The sequence below is a fragment of the Sylvia atricapilla genome, chromosome 3 (genome assembly GCF_009819655.1).
Source record: "Sylvia atricapilla isolate bSylAtr1 chromosome 3, bSylAtr1.pri, whole genome shotgun sequence".
Taxonomy (NCBI): domain Eukaryota; kingdom Metazoa; phylum Chordata; class Aves; order Passeriformes; family Sylviidae; genus Sylvia; species Sylvia atricapilla.
In genome coordinates this window covers 29003707-29021838 of record NC_089142.1, presented here as the reverse complement: position 1 = coordinate 29021838, position 18132 = coordinate 29003707, and the positions used below count along the sequence as shown (strand labels likewise).

The window sequence follows — 18132 nt, the reverse complement described above, 5'->3', positions numbered from 1 at the left end:
TACCCCTTCCCTGAGTGAAATAAGGTGGCACTGCATCTCTTCAGGCAGTTTGTCAATGTCAGTAGGTGTGAAGATTCTCCTTCCCCTCTGCCAGCAAACTCCAGCATAGGTACTACAACTAGCTCTGGCTCTGACAGAGTAAACAAAGCAAAAATGTGTGTTCCCAAACAGCCTGGGGCTACACAGCAGAGGCTCACATAGAGGTACTCTCTGCAGAAGGACACGGAAGACATTTGGAGCAAGAAGGAGCTGGAATTTTCATACCTTAAACAACATTTAATGTCTAGAAATGTATATTCCTCATGCCATCTTGAGCATGTCACAATTAATTCTAATTTACCTATTTTGGCAGAATAGATTATTTTCCCACTTCATCCCTTTAAGTGAAGAATACAGACCTCTTAAAAATCACGCAACTACTGACTCCAGTTGCTTATTTAAAAAAAAAAAAATCAACAAACTATTTAACAACTGCATTTGTGAATAGTTTCTGTCACAATTTTGGTATGTCAGAATGAGTCTATCCCTAGGACAGCAGTCCACTGAAATTCCTCTCTTTCTTTGTCAGGTTGGTAATCCTGGAGACCCCGGTTCCCGTGGGCCTGAGGGGAGTCGGGGACTGCCTGGCATGGAAGGGCCACGAGGCTCACCTGGACCACGAGGCTTGCCTGGTGAGCAGGGTGCCCCAGGCCTGCCTGGCAGTGAGGGTCCAGCTGTAAGTACTGTTTTCATGTGGCTGGTATCTTCTGAACCTTTACCACTCACTCACACCACTCCTTGTTTTACATGTACACATGCCAAACCGAAGTGCCACAGCAGTCTGGAGTACAGTGTGCCTCTCATCAGACACAGGGGTACACCAGAGCAATCTTGGGCTGTACACAGCTACATCTTTGGGGGCTCAGCTTTCAGTTCAGCTCTGTTTTTTTATTCCCACCCCTGTAGTGTGCATGAAACCAAACTGTGTTTGACACAAAGGACCATCACTCAGGCTTTGACTTGCTAGTTAAGTTGGCATCAGCTGGAAGAGTTGCACTTGCAGGAGCTGGGACACCATTTAGTGACTCATGGATTTGCTTTGGTTGGGATACAGTTAAATTTCTTCATTGTGGCTTGTATGAGATTATGGATTGAATTTGTTCTGAAAATAATCTTTATAGCACACTGATGGGAGCAAGAGAAAGGGTAATGGTTTTAAAGTGAAAGAGCATAGTTTTAGATTAGATATTAGGAGGAAATTCTTCCCTGCAAGAGTGGAGAGGTACTAATAGGTCACCCAGAGATGTTGTGGAAGCTCCATCCCTGGAAGGGTTGAAGGCCAGGTTAAAAGGGACTCTGAGAAGGGGGGTTGGAACTAGATGGTTTTAAAGGTCCCTTTCAACCCATGCCATTCTGTGATGTTTCAGTTACTTATGAACACTGCATAGAATCAAAGCCTCTCCCTCTCCTTACACTGCACCATCAGTGAGTAGGTTGGAGGTGCACAAAAACTTATGGCTAACTCTCACAGCTGGGAGAGCTAGCCATAACTGACCAAAGGGATATCCCAAACCATGTGGCATCGTGCTCAGCCATGTAGCCAGGGAAAACTTGTGTGGGTGAGCAACTGCTTTCATTTGCATTATCATTGTCTTTTTTGTATTTTATTTTCTTCGTCTTCTTCCTCTTCTCCATTTTTCCTACCCCTTCCTCTACTTCTTCTTACTTTCCTCTTATTAAACTTCTTTTTCTTCCCCTGTCCCATGGATGTGGGCTCTGGTGTGAGCAGCTGTGTAGTATTTTGCCAACTGGGGTTAAACAGTGGCAACTGTTTATTGACAGCATTTCTTTGCATCAGGCACACTCATAAAATGTTAGTGTGACATCAACTGTTTTATTAAAACTCTCTTTTTTTTTAATCCTAGGGAAAAGAACCAAGCGATCAGCACATTAAGCAGGTTTGCATAAGAGTCATGCAAGGTAAATAGGCTAAAAAGTATTTGATGTTTCTTGTGCATTTAAATTGGGATCACCTATTTCTGTGGAGGCAACCAAGATTTTCCCCATGCTCACCTAGAATAAATTGCATGGCCTCAGCAGGGGACCTGGTGGAAATTCTTTCCACACGCCAATGTGGACACAGTATGAGGAAGTCCCTTGCTTATAGATATTTTTTAGCCTCATTGAACTGCCTGTTGATTCCACACTACTGCTGTGGTAGGCAGGCCACAGACCAGAGTAGTTGTACCAAATGCATACATTTTGTATTCAAATCACTTGCTGTGTTTACATACATGGAAGTACAAGCTACACTGAAAGCTTTTTAGCTTTTTGTATTCACTATTAGATTTCAGCAAACAAACTATGCAAAATATGTGAGAAGAAGAGGAATGCAGAGAGAGGTTTCTGGAGATAACATACCTTAAAATTAAAGCAAATTTAAAATTTAAATTAACCCTAATTTGTTGAAATCAGAAAGCTTTTCTAATCAGAGGCTTTTCTAATATAGTTGAGTGCATGGAATTTACTGAGTTGAGAAATTTATGCTGCCCTGTAAACACATAAGCAATTTTTCACTCCTTGCTATTGAAGATGTCTTTTAGGTTATTATGCCTCTGTAATGCTAAGAGTTTACAGAATGAAATTGCTGCTCATGTTCTAAAAATTTTCAGTAGTTATCACTGTTCTCCATACTGCTCAACAGGGTATTTTTTTAAAAAATAAGGGTAAGTTAAGAGGGTAAATATATTATTCTATAATATATGTACCTTATATGCAATAAACTTTGTAAATAGGAATGTAAAAAAGGAAGGTGCTGTAGTGTAATCTGTCAATTTCTGCAGCTGTGAGCATACATTCTTCAGTGATCATGGGAACCTCTTCATTCATGTTCACTTATTCCATAACTCTTTGCAGAACAATTAGCTCAGCTGGCAGCCAGCCTTAGGAGGCCAGAATTTGGTGCTCCAGGTCTTCCTGGCCGACCAGGGCCACCAGGTGCTCCAGGGCCTGCTGGTGAAAATGGTTTCCCAGGACAGCTTGGCCCCCGTGGCCTGCCTGGCCTTAAAGGTCCCCCTGGTGAGATTGGGCGTAAAGGTCCTAAAGGTAAGAAATTCTCCAACCAGCTTTCACTTGGTGACTGCTTCAGTTTTGGTTTTTTGGGGTTTGTTTGTTTTAGTCTTGTTGTTGCCCCCTTCCTTGTTTTACAGGTTGTAAATGTAAGCTGGACACATGTGAAGTCCAAAAAAGATCCTGAGTTAGGAATGTGAGCTATTTGCTGAAACCCTTGTGTCAGTTACCACAGTGATTAAAGAGCTCATTGGCCTGGCTTTGGGAGGACTTATTTAGAAATTTGAATTTTAGCACATAAAACCCACAAAACATCAAACATCCATGAGAGTGAGAATCAATATAAGGCCTCTGACTCAGCTGCTTCCTTCTAGTTCAAGGCAGATGCCTGTCTTTTCTCATGCTGTAGAAGTCATTTGATCACAAACACTACATGTGATTCCAGCAGTCATTCTCATTCAGCCTGGCTATTGACCTAACTTCTGCAAGATTCATGGTCCCAAGGGGTAATGTAAGCAGTGAGATTACTTCTCTAAAATCTAGTCTACTTTTCTAAGCCACCAGTTTATCACATGACAAGGGACTGATAATAATCTACCTTTTTATTTGCGTATCATACTTGAGCCATTTAACATAATTTCACCAGGTGTCAGTCTATTGATTCTTTGGAAAGGACAAATCCATAATAAAATTGACTTATATTTTACACAAAATCTTTGATCTAAGATAATCTTTTCTGTTCATGACTGAGAGGTTCTATTCTCTTCCAGAGGATTACAGGGTAGAATTTTCTGCAAAGTCTTATGACTTCCCTGCATGTATTAGTTTCTATTACGCAGTGGTTTTGATTTGTTTTCCAAAAAGAAGGTCTTATTTAAAAATTGTCTTTTTACACAAAGCTGGTCTATTGCTGGAGTAGGGTGTTTACTTTTGATTCAAGGCTTATTTGAAAGTAAAATTTGGAAAACCTTTGAGAGAAGGAATAGAATACAAACAAAGCAAAACTTAACAGCATCATTGCTGGAGCTTTGTTGTTGTTGTAGTTCAATGTAATGTCATCTAAGAAGAAACAAGAACCAGAAATACAAAGGTTATGTATGGGATATGCAAAATTTGATTCAACACACAGCAGGCTACACAGTGTTAATAAAAGAAAAAAAAATAAACAGAGCATGAAAACCCCACCAAAACAAGCAAAATATTTGCCATAACTAATAAACTGTCATCAAATTCTGAGTTACCTTAGAGTAAACTTAGAGACACAGTACAGTATAGAAGCATAAAATAAAGTTCACTGAAATATTAATAGGCATAAACTTGTGACTTTTAACTTGCATTAAAAAAAAAAAGGTAAAAAAGCCTCAAACAAGATAAGGTATTCACAATTGGGAATATAGATAGTGTTAAGGTATAGATGACAGTGAACAGAATTTGAACTTTACAACCCAAGCAACAAAAAAACTTTCCTCTTACTAAGAAGATTCAGGTTTGGAGCAAGATATGGGCTTGAAGAAACTCTGGATGTCCACCAAAGGAAAGTCTCCATGACATTATTATATAAGAAAAAAAAATATTTTGTGAAGGTAAAACAATGCCTTATGTGACTATCAACAGAACACTGTGTCTGTACAGTCACGTTTTTTTCTCCTCTGCACTGGCTGTCTTGAGGACCAAGAGAATTGAGGACTTGAGAATTTTTGTTTCTTAGCTGAGCTTTTATGGTTTTGCGGAAGACAGTAACCTCAGTCTGTATCCCCAATATCCTGAAATCCTGGGACTTCGGTTTATTCCTGTTATATTTCATGTGGTACTTTATGTCCAGCTCTAGGTGATTTCTTTCCACCGCAGCCTGTCTGCTTCTGAGTGTGACTGAAATGGGTAAAAAACCCAATCAAGTTCCAAACAGTTTACACAGTTATGTGCCAGGGCATTACTGAAAGATGCTAAGAATATATGTAGCCAGCTGAATTCTCTGCTTATTAACTGTTCACTTCTGAAGAGGAATTTACTGATAAAAATTATCTTCCAGGCAGACTGTAACTAATGTTTCATGAATTTACTCTAGGTGAACCAGGAGAAAGAGGAGAAAGAGGATTTCCAGGCAGAGGACTGAAAGGTTATCCTGGACCAAGAGGTCTTCCAGGTAAATATAAGAGTGTGAGTGTTTAGTAGACTAAAAGTCTACTCAGAACTGATACTTTAAGCTGCCTTGAAAAGATAAAAGGAGTTCATTAAGCAATAAACTCCAAAATTACAGTGCTTTGTAATTTTTACTTTATAGGCGGTGATTCAGTCAGAAATCAGACTTTAAAACCAAAAAGCAAAAAGCTACCTCCTAATTTATGTCAGTGTAGGAAGATTAGGAAAAACACAAAGAAAACATAAAAAAAAAAAAAGGAGGCAATTAGGCACATAAATAGAAATCACCTCTTTCAATGTATCTTTTATATATATAATATACACATATCATTATATATAAAAAAGTGAACAAAAAAAGGCCCAAACCTGCAGATTATCTCACTGGCAGACACAGCAGTCTTAAAAGCTCCAGATATAATTTAGGATATTATTTTATACCTGTGGTGATTAATTGCAGTCTCATACACCATGGCTCCAGGGGAGGTTCCTGCTGATGGATGAAGCACAGCTGGCCTCTAGTGGCCAGCGAACGAACATAAACATGTATTTCTACGGCACATTTCTGTGTTTATATAGCAAGATAATCTACTCATATTTGTTCTCCTGTGAAAAAGGAAAACAAATGTTTAGTATTTACTGATCCCACGGATGTCTGTGTATTTCAGAGGTGTTTTATGTAGAAATTTATCACTGGAAAAGGCTTCCTGTTTTTCCTTTCTTCATTGAAGATTTAGAAGTAAAAACTACTTTAGTGCTCACCAGTTCCAGTCTTTACATCTGTTTCCCCAATGATCTGAGTGGGGAAAAAAAAAAAAAAAAAGAGAAGGTATTTCTTTTTCCAGAGAGCCCAAGTTATTGGCAGCAGGGGCAGGGCTGGCTGAGTGGAGTACCCTGCAGAGCTTTGAACAGCAGCAAACCTGCACTAGTACAACTGGAGAGCACTGGGACTGAAATTTCATTGCTGTATCTGTGTAAGATTGGGTGTCATGTAGAAGAAAATTGTCCCTATAAGTTGGGACCCCTCTTGGGAATACCCTGAGAGCAGTGAATAAAACATCTTCACACAGCTCTTAAAGACAGGATGCTTATTCTGTTTAGCAAGTCGTACGCTGCCAACGTTTAGACCTGCCTCCACTTTTGCAGGTGAACCAGGCAAAGCCAGCTACGGCAGGGAAGGCCGTGACGGTGACCGAGGTCCCCCCGGGGTGGCCGGGCAGCCTGGGGTTCCCGGTCCCCCCGGCCCTCCCGGCCCTCCCGGCTACTGCGAGCCGGCGTCCTGCAGGGTGCAGGCGGGACAGAGAGCAGGGAAGAACATGAAAGGGCCCTGAGAGTGCCGCCGTGTGTCGGCATCAATTTACATCCTGCACGGACAGCCGAGGACAAAATAACGAATGACGGAGAAATGCAGACAGGGACAAACCTTCCAACCAAGGTTTCAGTAAGGTATTTTTAACACAGTGGTTGTACGTCCTTCCAAAAGGAGTACTTAGCAGCACAAGCTGGAACAATGGTGCTTACAGAAATAAACAGGTGATGCTTCTGCCTTCTCCTTGTGGGGGGAAAGAAAAGGTACTTGTCTATTTTTATTTTTTATTTTTGATTTTGTTTAATAAAGAGTTTCTGTGATTTTTCCTCCTCCCCTACTTGATTCCTATGTATGATGTACAGTGAAATAACTTTTTCAGTCATCAAATAAAAAAAAAATGATAGTTTTATTTACTGCAGCTGTAGCTTTTCTTTCGTACTTCTAAAAATAAATTCTAGCACATACCCTTCATCCGCAGTCACTTCATTGTACGTGTATCTTGCACAGAATATGCTAAACCTCTTTCAGCTCTTCAATTCAATCACAAAAACGCAGGTGCGAGGTTCTCATGAAAACCCACCAGCCCTGGCACTGTTATGCTGCCAATATCTGTAAAGGTACAATCACGGGGTTGCCATGAATAATCCACATGGAATAGCCTCTTCATTTTTGACTCCAATTTGTGTTGCATTTGTAATTCCATATGAAGTCCATTGCAACTTGCCTTGTTATATGTGGCATTAAAATAAAAGGCTAGTATTTTGGCAACAGAATTGTAAGTCCTAGAAATAGGTATGTAACCTCTAAAAGATTACAAATCCGCACAATAATAAATAATATTTTTAATGTATGGTTGCATTCAGTATTGAGAGCCAGAACAGCCAGGAGGCAGCCATTAGATGGCCCAAGTCGCCTTTCTTAGATACTCAGTTTTTAGTGGAAAATGTGCAATGTGGATATTCCTCTCTGTATAAATTAAACTATTCGTGGTTTGACTATATCTCTTTGAAGTTTATTTTCACTCTGAGACAACAATGAAACCATCCTATGCTATTTTCTTTCTTTTCATTATTAGCCATCCAAATTTTCTGACACAAGCTCTGGCACACTTGTGTTAAGCACTGGTTTTTCTCCTCACCCTTAATTGTCTGATAATTTTCCAAACCCTTGACTTGATGCCATGTGACAACAGAGAGAAATAACAAGATCCACGGAGCTCTGCATTTTGCACATAACATGTAAGATAACACGAAAGGGAAAAGTACTGGTATGATGTATGCTCCAAAAGGAATTATTGCAAAAAAATAGTAGTTAAACCTCCCTTAATCCAAACTTGATTTTCTAAATGAGTACTACAAGAAGTCTCCAAAATTGGCAAGTGCAAAGATTTTTCATTCCTGAGGAACAAATCCAAAAGATTCCACACAAAGTGAGTGGCTTGGGAACGCATAAAGGAGGTTTCAAAAGTTTTTGAATTAGGTCCGTTTTTACTGACTTGGGGTGGAGTCCTCATAAATACTCATTAGGCAGTGGAACAAATAACACACTAGTAAAAAACCCTGTAGTTTCACCAGCAAACTTTTATTTTGACTATAAAGTGTGTAAAACTGTTGAAAAGAAAAAATCTCACCTGATAACAGAATGAAAATATTGTTTTCTGTATGTAATGCATAAACTTATGAATCAAAAAAAGCAACCCCCCCCACATTTAAATACAATTGTGAAGTGCTTTAGAAAATACAGTCTGAAAAATGCATAAAATTCCACAGTGGAAGGAAACTCATGTAGGAGCAAAAATATTCATATGCAAAACCCAAATAAGAATAATTACAATCAAACAAATTCAACACTGAGAGTCAATTCAATGCAGAATTTTTATAAGTGGACATTTTAAGATTGTGACAGATTTTCTGCCTTCAAACTGACTCACAAGTTTTGACTTACAGAAATGAAGAAAAAGTCCTCAGGCCAATTGTAAGTCCTTATGGGATGTGTGGATTAACTTAATTCTCAATTCCAAATCTTACACAAGAATGGAAAAGAGGTACTTGACAAATGGTAGACTGCACACCATAACATACCAGAGGCAAAATTTTTAGTAGCAGTACATTCAAGTAAAATAAAGACAGGATTGTTAATTTAAAATAAAGGTGCGTTGACTATGGTGATACAGGGAAAAAAAAAAGGTTTTAGAATAAATTTAGAAGACACAGTGCAAAGAGGATGAGAGGTTTCACAAGCCACTGTCAGTGTGCTACCAATTTTAATCAGATGCTCCTGAAATCTCAGTGGAATCCCAAGTAAATCTTGTTCTCATCTCCTTCAGGTTCAGCATCATAAAATTCTGTGAGATTTATTGAACAGAAGACCAATGAAATCTTTTACCCATCATGATCTCTGTCGTCACTTCTAGTCCTGGAATTTTAATTGCAGTGTGATAAATACATATTTTAGCTCATCAGATACTTCAGTATAGGCAGGAACTGAGAGAAAATCTGGGTCTATAAAACTAGTTTATAGACTTTTTTAGGTTGGACAAGAACTTCACAATCACTGAGTCTGACTGTTAACCTGGCACTGCCAACAAATTTGGTGGCCTTCTGACAGGGTTATATTCATGATGAAGGAAGAGGGAATGACATAATCTATCTGGACAAAGGATTTGACACTGCCCTGCACAACATCCTTGTCTCTAAACTGGAGAGATGTGGATTTTACAGATGGACTTGGGTGGCCACACTAAAAGAGTTGGGATCACTGGCTCAATGTCCTAGTGGAGACCAGTTCCTCGAGGGTCTGTATTGGGACTGGCACTGTTTAATGTCTTTGCTGGTGCCATGGACCATGGGATTGAGTGCACCCTCAGCAAGTTTGCCAACACCACCAAACGGTGTGGTGCACACTGAGGGGAAGGGACGTCATCCAGAAGGATGTGGACAGGCTCAAGAAGTGAGTCCATAGGAGCCTCATGAGGTTCAGCAAGGCCAAGACCAAGGTCCTACACATGGGCTGGGGCAATCCTCAACATTCATCAATCCAGCCTGTCCCGATTCCCCATTTTACAGAGCCTTCCTAGCCTTTAGCAGATCAACACTCTCACCCAGCTTGGTGCTGTCTGCAATTGACTGAAGGTGCTCTCAATCCCCTCATCCAGGTCACTGATAAAGGCACTGAACAGGACCAACCCCATTTCTGAGCCTTGAGGAACCCCACTAGCGACCAGAGGTCAACTGGATTAACAGCATTCACCATTATTATCAAGTATTCATACCACTGCTGCCAAATTCTGAGCTAAGAGATGGATGCATTATACATCTATAGATTATATATACATGAAGTTAATATATGAGTTTATATTTAAATGTTCTGCATCAAACACCACTGGTTTCAAGCAACTGCTGCCAAAATTCTTGAATGTTTCACAAAGGTCTCTGTAGCCAAAGAAGCTCTAGAGCACTATTTGGAGCTCCTAAATGATGTCTGAAACCAAGGCTAGGGAGGATTACACTACATTTTGTGTCCTTGAATACCTTAGTCGTGATCTGAGTTCACCAGAGCCAAGCAAGTATCTGCAACAAAATTTGTTTTCCTTCAAATATGAAAAGTGTCAACAGGTGCTATTTTGAAGGTTACTCAAAGGACAGAAGGAACAAGAAATGAAGTTTCCCAAGAAACACTTCTTTTCAGAGACCACAGTGTTAGTTCATCCTGGCAGAACACAGCAGTTGTGCTCCACATACAAATGCTGCTTTTTTGCAAAAGTTGTTAAATTTTTCAGAAAACTGGGTGAAATGTGTTCGCTTGATCTGCTCATCGCTGTATTGGTTTTTGGCCATGTAACCTCTGCTTCCTTTATACTTAAAAAACGCAGTTGCTGTGTCTCCTCTGCTCATGGGTCACAGGTAGAGAGGAAATATGTATATTTTGTAGAGCAAGTTACTCCTGTGTGATTTTCTACAGCTTCAGCTTTATTCCCTCCTTCAATTTTTTGTTATTCCTGTTCTGTTTTCCTTGCTGACTGTGCATGCAAAAGGATGACTAAACCTGGTAAGTTCAGACAATGAACAAAACAAACTTTCTAAATTCACTATGAAATCAGAAGAAAGAAAATCAAGTTAGTGGTGAAATGGTTACTTAGAGTCCTTTAAAATGCCATCGGAATTTTCCTCCTGGGAGAGTTAGGCAGCAAGAGAAAAATGAAAATTCCTAAAGTTCCCTAAAGTTCAGTGAACCAGTTTCTCGAATAAAAGTGATTTTCTCCTACTTGGGCAGGAAGTTTATCTGCATTCAGAGAATGTATTAATTTCCATAAATTATATGCATATTAAGACCAAGGTTTTGCATTTAGTTGGTTTTGTTTATTTGTTTGTTTTTTAATCCAGATTGTGGACCCCTAAGTTCCACCAGGCCTAGAAAGCACAAAACTGACTTCAGTTGGGGTCCAAATCCAACCCCCCCAAATTCAGCCAACCTGTCCTGACTTCTCCCCAGGGCCCACTGCAGTGGCTTTGTGCCTCTCCTTTCTCCTGTTTGCAGCTGCATCCTCCCTCTCGTGATCCGACACAGAAGGAAAGGCTGACATTTTTGACAGCCACAAACAGAAAGTATGTCAAATATTTCCATTTCCATCCAGTATCCTGTTTCAGATGTACATGGCCATATAATAATGTAAAAAGTTATTTTTCATCCACTTAATGCATTTCCATTGAATTGAACCTTAAATGTTGCAAACCAAAAATATACGGAAAGAAGGAAGCAACCAGTCCTCATGTTCTGTGATTCATTCAGTGGCAGCTACATATAATTCAGAAATGAAAGAATATAAAAACCCAAGGTGTGTCACTGAGAATCCTTCAAACATTCTGACTGGAGACAGAATATATTTACATTAAAACTGGAGGAAATAATTAAATGCATTCATATTTATAGAATAGCAGACTAAGAAAGAAAACAGCTAAAAGACATGTAGACTCCAATCTTTTTAGCTACAAACTTATTTTGGTCTAGACTCTGTAATGTTTGTTAGCAATTAATATTTGAAAATCATGTTTCCTTACAGTACCGAAGCTTGAATTTTCCACTTGAATGCCAACCACGACCAGGTGAGGGTTAAACTTGTTCTCCATGGCCTACACCCATCTATGTACATGGAGGTGATTTAAACATCCATCCAGTACAATCAAATTGTAGTGGATATATCAGATTTCAGGAAAAATTTGCATGACTTGGTACATCCAGAAACTGTAAAAAACTCAATAAAAACATACCCCAAACCAGCAATGTTTTGATTTCTGAGTTACTTTTCTTGTTCTAACATCTTGTATTAGAGCAGCAATTCTACTGCATTAGAAAAATGTAATATTAGGGACTGGTTTTATGCAGTCTGTTTGAAGAAACAAGCTTATAAAATGCTAATTTAGCAGGTGTGATTTCTACAAGACTTTCATATAAACATTTCAGAAAAAAAATTGAGTGCACATAGACATGAAAAATAACATTTCACCCTTGTGAAAAATAAGAATATTGAAAATACTTTTGTGTGATTATTCATTAATTAAAACCCCCACTTATTCAACAAAGTTGTGCATATTTAACATCTGCCATAAAACATAAGGGAAGGATGGATAATCAGTCGTTTCTGTATCATAGTGCTCTTTTAACATTGAAAACAAATCCAGTTTAAGGTAAGAATATTGGTTCTCAAAACGTTGCCTGCTGTTCTCAAAACAGGCTGCACTGCTGCCCAATTGTATATTGGATACTGTTGAAGTTTTTACTAACCATAGATGAGTCACTCCTCCCCTGGAGACAAACATCAATTTAGGGGACATAAACGATGCCTGAAAGTGAGACGTTCCACCACAACATATTCTTTTGTAACATACATACGACATAATATAATAATAAACAAAAATGAAATCTTAGCAATATGATCTGACGATAGTTCTTCAAGAGAGGCAGTATTTCTGCAAATACTGCCAAACAAAACTAAAGAGATTTGAAGGAAGGAAATAGAAAAAAAGTCAGTCTCAAGAACAAAATGAGAAGCACTGACTGTTGTGCTGTGAGAATACACATGGCTGGGTCAGCTCTTGTGCTGCTGGGCGAGTTATGCCTAGGCTTTAATCTTTGTACTGAAAGAATGTTTTGCACTCCACCATGTGGACAGCAGGAGGTCTGCTGCAGCCTCGGGAAAGCTTCCCTCTTGGCAGGTTCCTGCACTTTCTTTAGGCAAACTGAGTAGTTCTATACATAGCTATTTAAGGAAAATCCCAACACGTTCTTAACAGGTGATAAAACAACTTGCCATAAAATGTAATAGTCTGATCTTGAACTAGGATAAAGCTCAAATAGCTTTTAAGAAAGGTTTAAAACATTTTGTCAAAGTTACTTCACTTTTGAGTCTTGTTGCATGTAAACAAACCCAAAGCAGAATAAAAGACCTTACGCTACTGGAAAAAAGAATCCCTCGTGTTTACTTTGCAGTGCTTACTGCAGCGCAAACTGCTTAGAACAGATACAACACTGGTAAAGGAAATTGCAAAATGGGTTAGTATTCCCTCTTCCCTCCCTGGCCTCCTGCCCAAAAAACTAAGACAACATCAGTCTGAAACTGTTAAGAAAATTCAGGGACCAAACCTGAAGAACATGCAGACACATATTTCCGGCTATATTCCGCTTTCAATTTTAAAAATGCAAAGTAGGAGCACGCCAGTGTGAAGTAAAGTAAAGATGAGATTAATTCTGTTCTACCCCAGTCAAGAAAGTGACATCTTAAAATAGTTATTGAGATAGCCCGTATAAAAAAACCCATTTTCTCACATGAGAAAATTAAAGTGGGCTTTTAGCAAAATAAAAATAATGCAACAAGATAATTACCAAAGTTACCTGCAAATCAACTCAAAGCATTCAATTACATTTTAGAAAGGCCTTTCTCTTTGAGCCTATAAAAAGAAAAAGGCATCTGTAGGAAACATAGATGAAAAAATAAAACTTCTTCAAATATAAAAAGTGTTCTGCTTACCAATAAGTTCAAGTAAATTAAAATACAGCAATTGCATCTGGCAGATAACAGATGCTGGGTTTTAGCAAGCTAAAAGCCCCAAAATATACAGATACCACCAATGCGGCGCAATGGTCTATATACAGCCTTCCAGGATGGGGCTGCTTGGGAAGCTCGAAGTCACACAAGTACTACCACAAGACAGCACCCTTTTCAATATTATCACAGAAAATGAAGTTCAAAATCAACTTATGAAGTAAAAAATGTTTCGATTACTACATATACTGGAATTACTAAAGTAGTAACAAAAATAAAAAACCAAAAAAACAAGGAAGAGAAAATGTTCATGCAAGATACCTGACCAGCAGTTCCTTTCAGAGACGGGACACCAGTATGTGGGGCTGCTGCTCCTCTGGTGCCCATGTTTAGACACCAAGATGTGTTGGTGTAAGGCTGTACTTTCTGGGCAGGCAGACCTGTGGCCCGCACAGCAGTCAGTGCCTCAGTGCTCAGTTTCCAGCTGCCTCACCATTCCCAGCACTCCCACAGCCTGAGCACCAGAACTGGAAGGGTGATCAGTTCCACAGAACAAACCAAAACATGCTCCACGGGCACAGCAGTTCTGGAGTGTGTCTGGGGCAGCTTGTGTGGAGCTAAGCTCAGGCAGGACCACTTGTCCCAAATGCACTTTCAGCCCAGCGGTCAGGTGCCCACTGCCTGCAGAGAAGAAAGTGCTGGCCTGGAGAAAGGACAGACATTACCTCCTGAGAAATGAGGGGGGTGAGAAGAGCAGGAGGTGTGAGGACTGGGTTTGACTGTGGGCTTTTGACCCCATTCTCACAAGGAACAGATAAAACACCCTGACTCCCCAAGGCATCAGCAGCCACAGGGTGCATTGCAGCTCCTTCAGGAGATAGTTTCACGGTATGCCACAAGTCTTCTGTTGCTCTCATTCCTGCTGCCCTCTCCTGTCCCAGGTGTCTACTCTCAGCCTTCCATCCCTGTGTTTCCTTTAACATCCTTTTGTAGCAAGCATCTTCTTTCCTCCAAACACCAAACCAATGAACATGTCAGGGATGTGTGATTTCCCTTTCAGAAAGTGTCTCGAGTGCCCCAGCCTGAGTTCATTCTGTCACCTCTTGCTCTCATCTTGCTCCTCTGCTCTGGGTGCAAGTGCTAGGAACTCTATTCAGAACAAATGCCAATGTGGATCTTTTGCTAAAGACTCCCACCAGTCAAAACCCGGAAGTCAGCCAGATTCATGTATCACAACAGCTTCTCTGGAAGCCGGCACTTTCAACTTGAGAATATTTCCCTGGTAGCTCAGTACTGCTCAAGCACAGAGTTATCAAAACTACTTCCCTACCTGATGTGGGAGAGTGACTGACTTCCAAATGATGGGATAAGAGCCTTCAGGGCTTTGTACTACAGGTACATTTTGAGGTTGTAGGTTATAGATATCTGTGTTCTCTAAATAGCACCTTGCACTGTACAAAATTCCACAGGACTAATTTAGGATCATCTGTTAATTAATAACCAGAAGTGAAATTTTGGCCATCCCTATTCATTCCTTTTCAGGATCATCTTTTCTCCAGCTCTTCTTTTGCTCAACCCTTTGAACTCTATGGGATTTACACACTATTCTGTTTTGTTCATAATTGACATTGTCTGTTCCTGTAGCCTTTACTAAATGCCTGAAAATTGGATGCTGTTGCTCTCAGTAGTACACCTTTCTAGGAGGATTTTGTATATTTTTCCAAATTTCTCTTGAACTCAAGAAATTTTACGTAACCAGTTAACAGGACCCGTAAGTTTCGCACTCTACAGATTCCATGTTCTTCTCAAGCTTATTTCAGCATGGTAATATTGCAGGAAGAAGAGGAAAACAGTGCCATCACCGAAATTAGAGGCTTGTGAAGTTCCATTCTTGGACTAAGTACTCACCAGCCTCAGCTCTAAAGCAAGGGGTCATCTTTGCTGTAGGCAGATTTAATGGCAGAGTAGCTTGATTACAGTCCTTAGTGCCCTTACTCAGTCCATGTAATGGTTAGAAGGTGTGCCAGTTCTCAGTCCAGAACACCATCAGCAGCCTCTTGCATTTAATATCTGGAGTATGAGTAACCACGACTAAAGGAACATATAAGGCCCCAGCTGTGACAAAATCCAGTGAGGAGAATCACTTCCTGGAGCTACACCTGGTGGTTTTCCAGTCAGTCTGAAGCTCATCTTTGGACGGGATAAAGAGATCATGAATTTATCTTTGTTGCCTTCTTTTCCATCTTGGATGTGACCGTGGGCAGCATTCCTGGTGCATGGCAGACAATGTTCAGGTGTGCTGGAGCCTCCTTGAGGGACATAAACAGAGTCCCTAGTGCTCCAGTTCAGGTCCTGCATTTGCCATGAACGAGTACACTTTGCAACTTCAGAAATGTATTTTTTCCATTTAAAATTCAGCACCAGCAAGAAAAATAAAGACAGCTTACATATGGAGGCATACATAATGTCTTAAGTTCTAATAAAATATTTTTTGTTTGAAGAAAGAAGTTAATGAAAATTATTTGGGCCTATTTTCTGTTCTTAGCAAAATAAATATGAGAAACAACACCTGGAATGCACTCTGGAAAATATATGACATCACGTCATCAGTATGACACTGCAAATAACATAGAAAAAGGCTCAATTTTGTGCCTTACAAATTATCTATATACCGTGCAGTGTCAAGAGAAACAAAAAATGCAGCAAATATTTCAAAACTTAAATTAACTTATTGGAAAGTGTGAAAAGTGACAGTGAACCCAAGTGTCTGGGAGGGAGAGGGTTTTTATTTCCTGCTGGTGCGTGAGCGAGTCTGTGATACGTGGTAATAGCAATCTGCCGGATTGCATCTCCCGGTGGGTCCCGGCGGCCCCTGCGGTCCTGGAGAGCCTGATGTTCCTGGTGGGCCTGGCAGGCCAGCAGCTGGCAAAACAAAGCTAGAATTAGCAGAGTCCTCACCAGAGCACGGGCAGTGCCCTGCATTTCATCATTGACATCAGCTGTATTCCAGTACATCCAGGAGAAGGCAGGTGGGGCTGACCTCACGCTAGGACCCAGCTTGGGAGGAAAAATCAGGAGTGTAAAATGAGCATTAAAAACAGGAGAAAGGCCTGTTAGTTCATAAATAACAATAGCAGAAATAAATCTGGAGACTTGTACCTGCAGGGCCAGGTGGTCCAGGGTTACCAGGCAGTCCAATTCCAGGCTCGCCTCTTTCCCCTTTTTGTCCTCTATAACCTACACAGAATAAAGATATGAAAATAAGAGCACCCTCTTATTTTAGGTAGTGATTTTCTGTATATCTTGTTGACACGAAATTACCAAGACAAATATAATTGGGAAAGCACATGCTCAGTTCTCTTTTTCAGAATCTGTTTGGTTTTCTTTTTCCTGAGACAGCTCTAAAGTTTATAAATTCCTTCTGGAAAACATGAGTATTTCTAGCAGTAACAGTTGTATAATCTGTCAAAGGGCTCTTGCTTTATTCACTAGCTGGGCCTTTCCCCAAGATTTTAGGTAACCAGAAATTCCTTTAATAAAGAGCCAAATGCATTCTTTGCCCTCTTCTGTTCTGCATAAATCCTTACACTTACACATTTTAGGCTGTAAACTGGTAGTTTTATGATTAGACAATCCCCTGTGTGTGAGAGAAAACCCATTCCCTGGCCAGTGTTGCCCAGTTGCCCTCACGTGGAATGAAGCATCTTTGGAGCTTGTGCAGATTCTGGGTTTGAAGCTTACTTTGACTCAAGTAGCTGCATATCATTAACATGATGTGATTACTAATTATATTTTGAATACTTGAGTCCTTTTCCTTCACAGGCCACAGTTTTGTAGTTTTCTAAAAGGCTTCCACCTTCTCAGGTGCTTCAATCCATGCCCAACCTCTGCTTCTTTTTCCTCGAACTGTTTTTAAAAAGTTTTATTAGTTGGAAACACTCTGTCTGCTTTAAAGCAGAGAACTTTTCGCTATCAGTAAAATATTTTCCTTATTATTTCAAGTTAAGAATGTACCTTTGTTATGCAGGAGAAAGGACGATGGCATATTGAAAGGAAACACCTGCTTCAAACCCTGACTTCAAAAGGGCTTAAAAGGAAACCCTCTTCTGTACCCAGCACCTCAGATGCTGGCATGTAAGGTGACAAAAGTTTAAGAGTAATTTGCTGATTTCTGGTCACATTTGGAATTTAAATCTTCCTGCTTCAGGGACGAGTATATTTTTAGCATCACCTATGCCATACAATAAAGTATGGAGTTCTTTGTCTTGTGAAGAACTGTAACTTAGTTTGAATTAAAAGAGAAGAGCACAGCCATGTCAATCCACCTGATGTCTCATGAAGATTAACTGGCACTGACAGGTGGATGGCAAAGGCTGCCTTGTCCGTGTGCTGTGGTCTATGTAACAGTGCTACCTTACAGGATATTCCAGAAGGAAATTACTTTGAGGGCTGCGGATACCAATTCAGGGTTGTTACAACAGACAATGCAGTAGGAATGGTACACAGAGCATTCAAGCTTTCTGTTACACACAAGCTCATTATACACTTCAGTAGAAAGACTGTTGCAATCATTCCAGCTTTCAAAACAGAGCATCAGTCA

At 40.0% G+C, this 18132-nt stretch overlaps 2 protein-coding genes across 2 annotated transcripts in view; one reads left to right on the top strand and one right to left on the bottom strand.

The window, feature by feature from the left end:
* The window catches only part of COL9A1 (collagen type IX alpha 1 chain), a 61612-nt gene extending 54667 nt beyond the window's left edge, over positions 1 to 6945 (top strand). Inside the window, exons 34-38 of the mRNA XM_066314310.1 lie at positions 569 to 715; positions 1905 to 1959; positions 2896 to 3084; positions 5114 to 5191; positions 6331 to 6945. Coding sequence (XP_066170407.1) covers positions 569 to 715; positions 1905 to 1959; positions 2896 to 3084; positions 5114 to 5191; positions 6331 to 6515 — 654 coding nt within the window. The 3' untranslated portion in view covers positions 6516 to 6945. The remainder of the gene's footprint in view (positions 1 to 568; positions 716 to 1904; positions 1960 to 2895; positions 3085 to 5113; positions 5192 to 6330) is intronic.
* An 8938-nt stretch (positions 6946 to 15883) lies between these two features.
* The window catches only part of COL19A1 (collagen type XIX alpha 1 chain), a 172210-nt gene continuing 169961 nt past the window's right edge, over positions 15884 to 18132 (bottom strand). The window contains 2 exon segments of the mRNA XM_066314266.1: positions 15884 to 16454; positions 16692 to 16769. Of these exon segments, the coding sequence (XP_066170363.1) occupies positions 16318 to 16454; positions 16692 to 16769 (215 nt within the window). The 3' untranslated portion in view covers positions 15884 to 16317.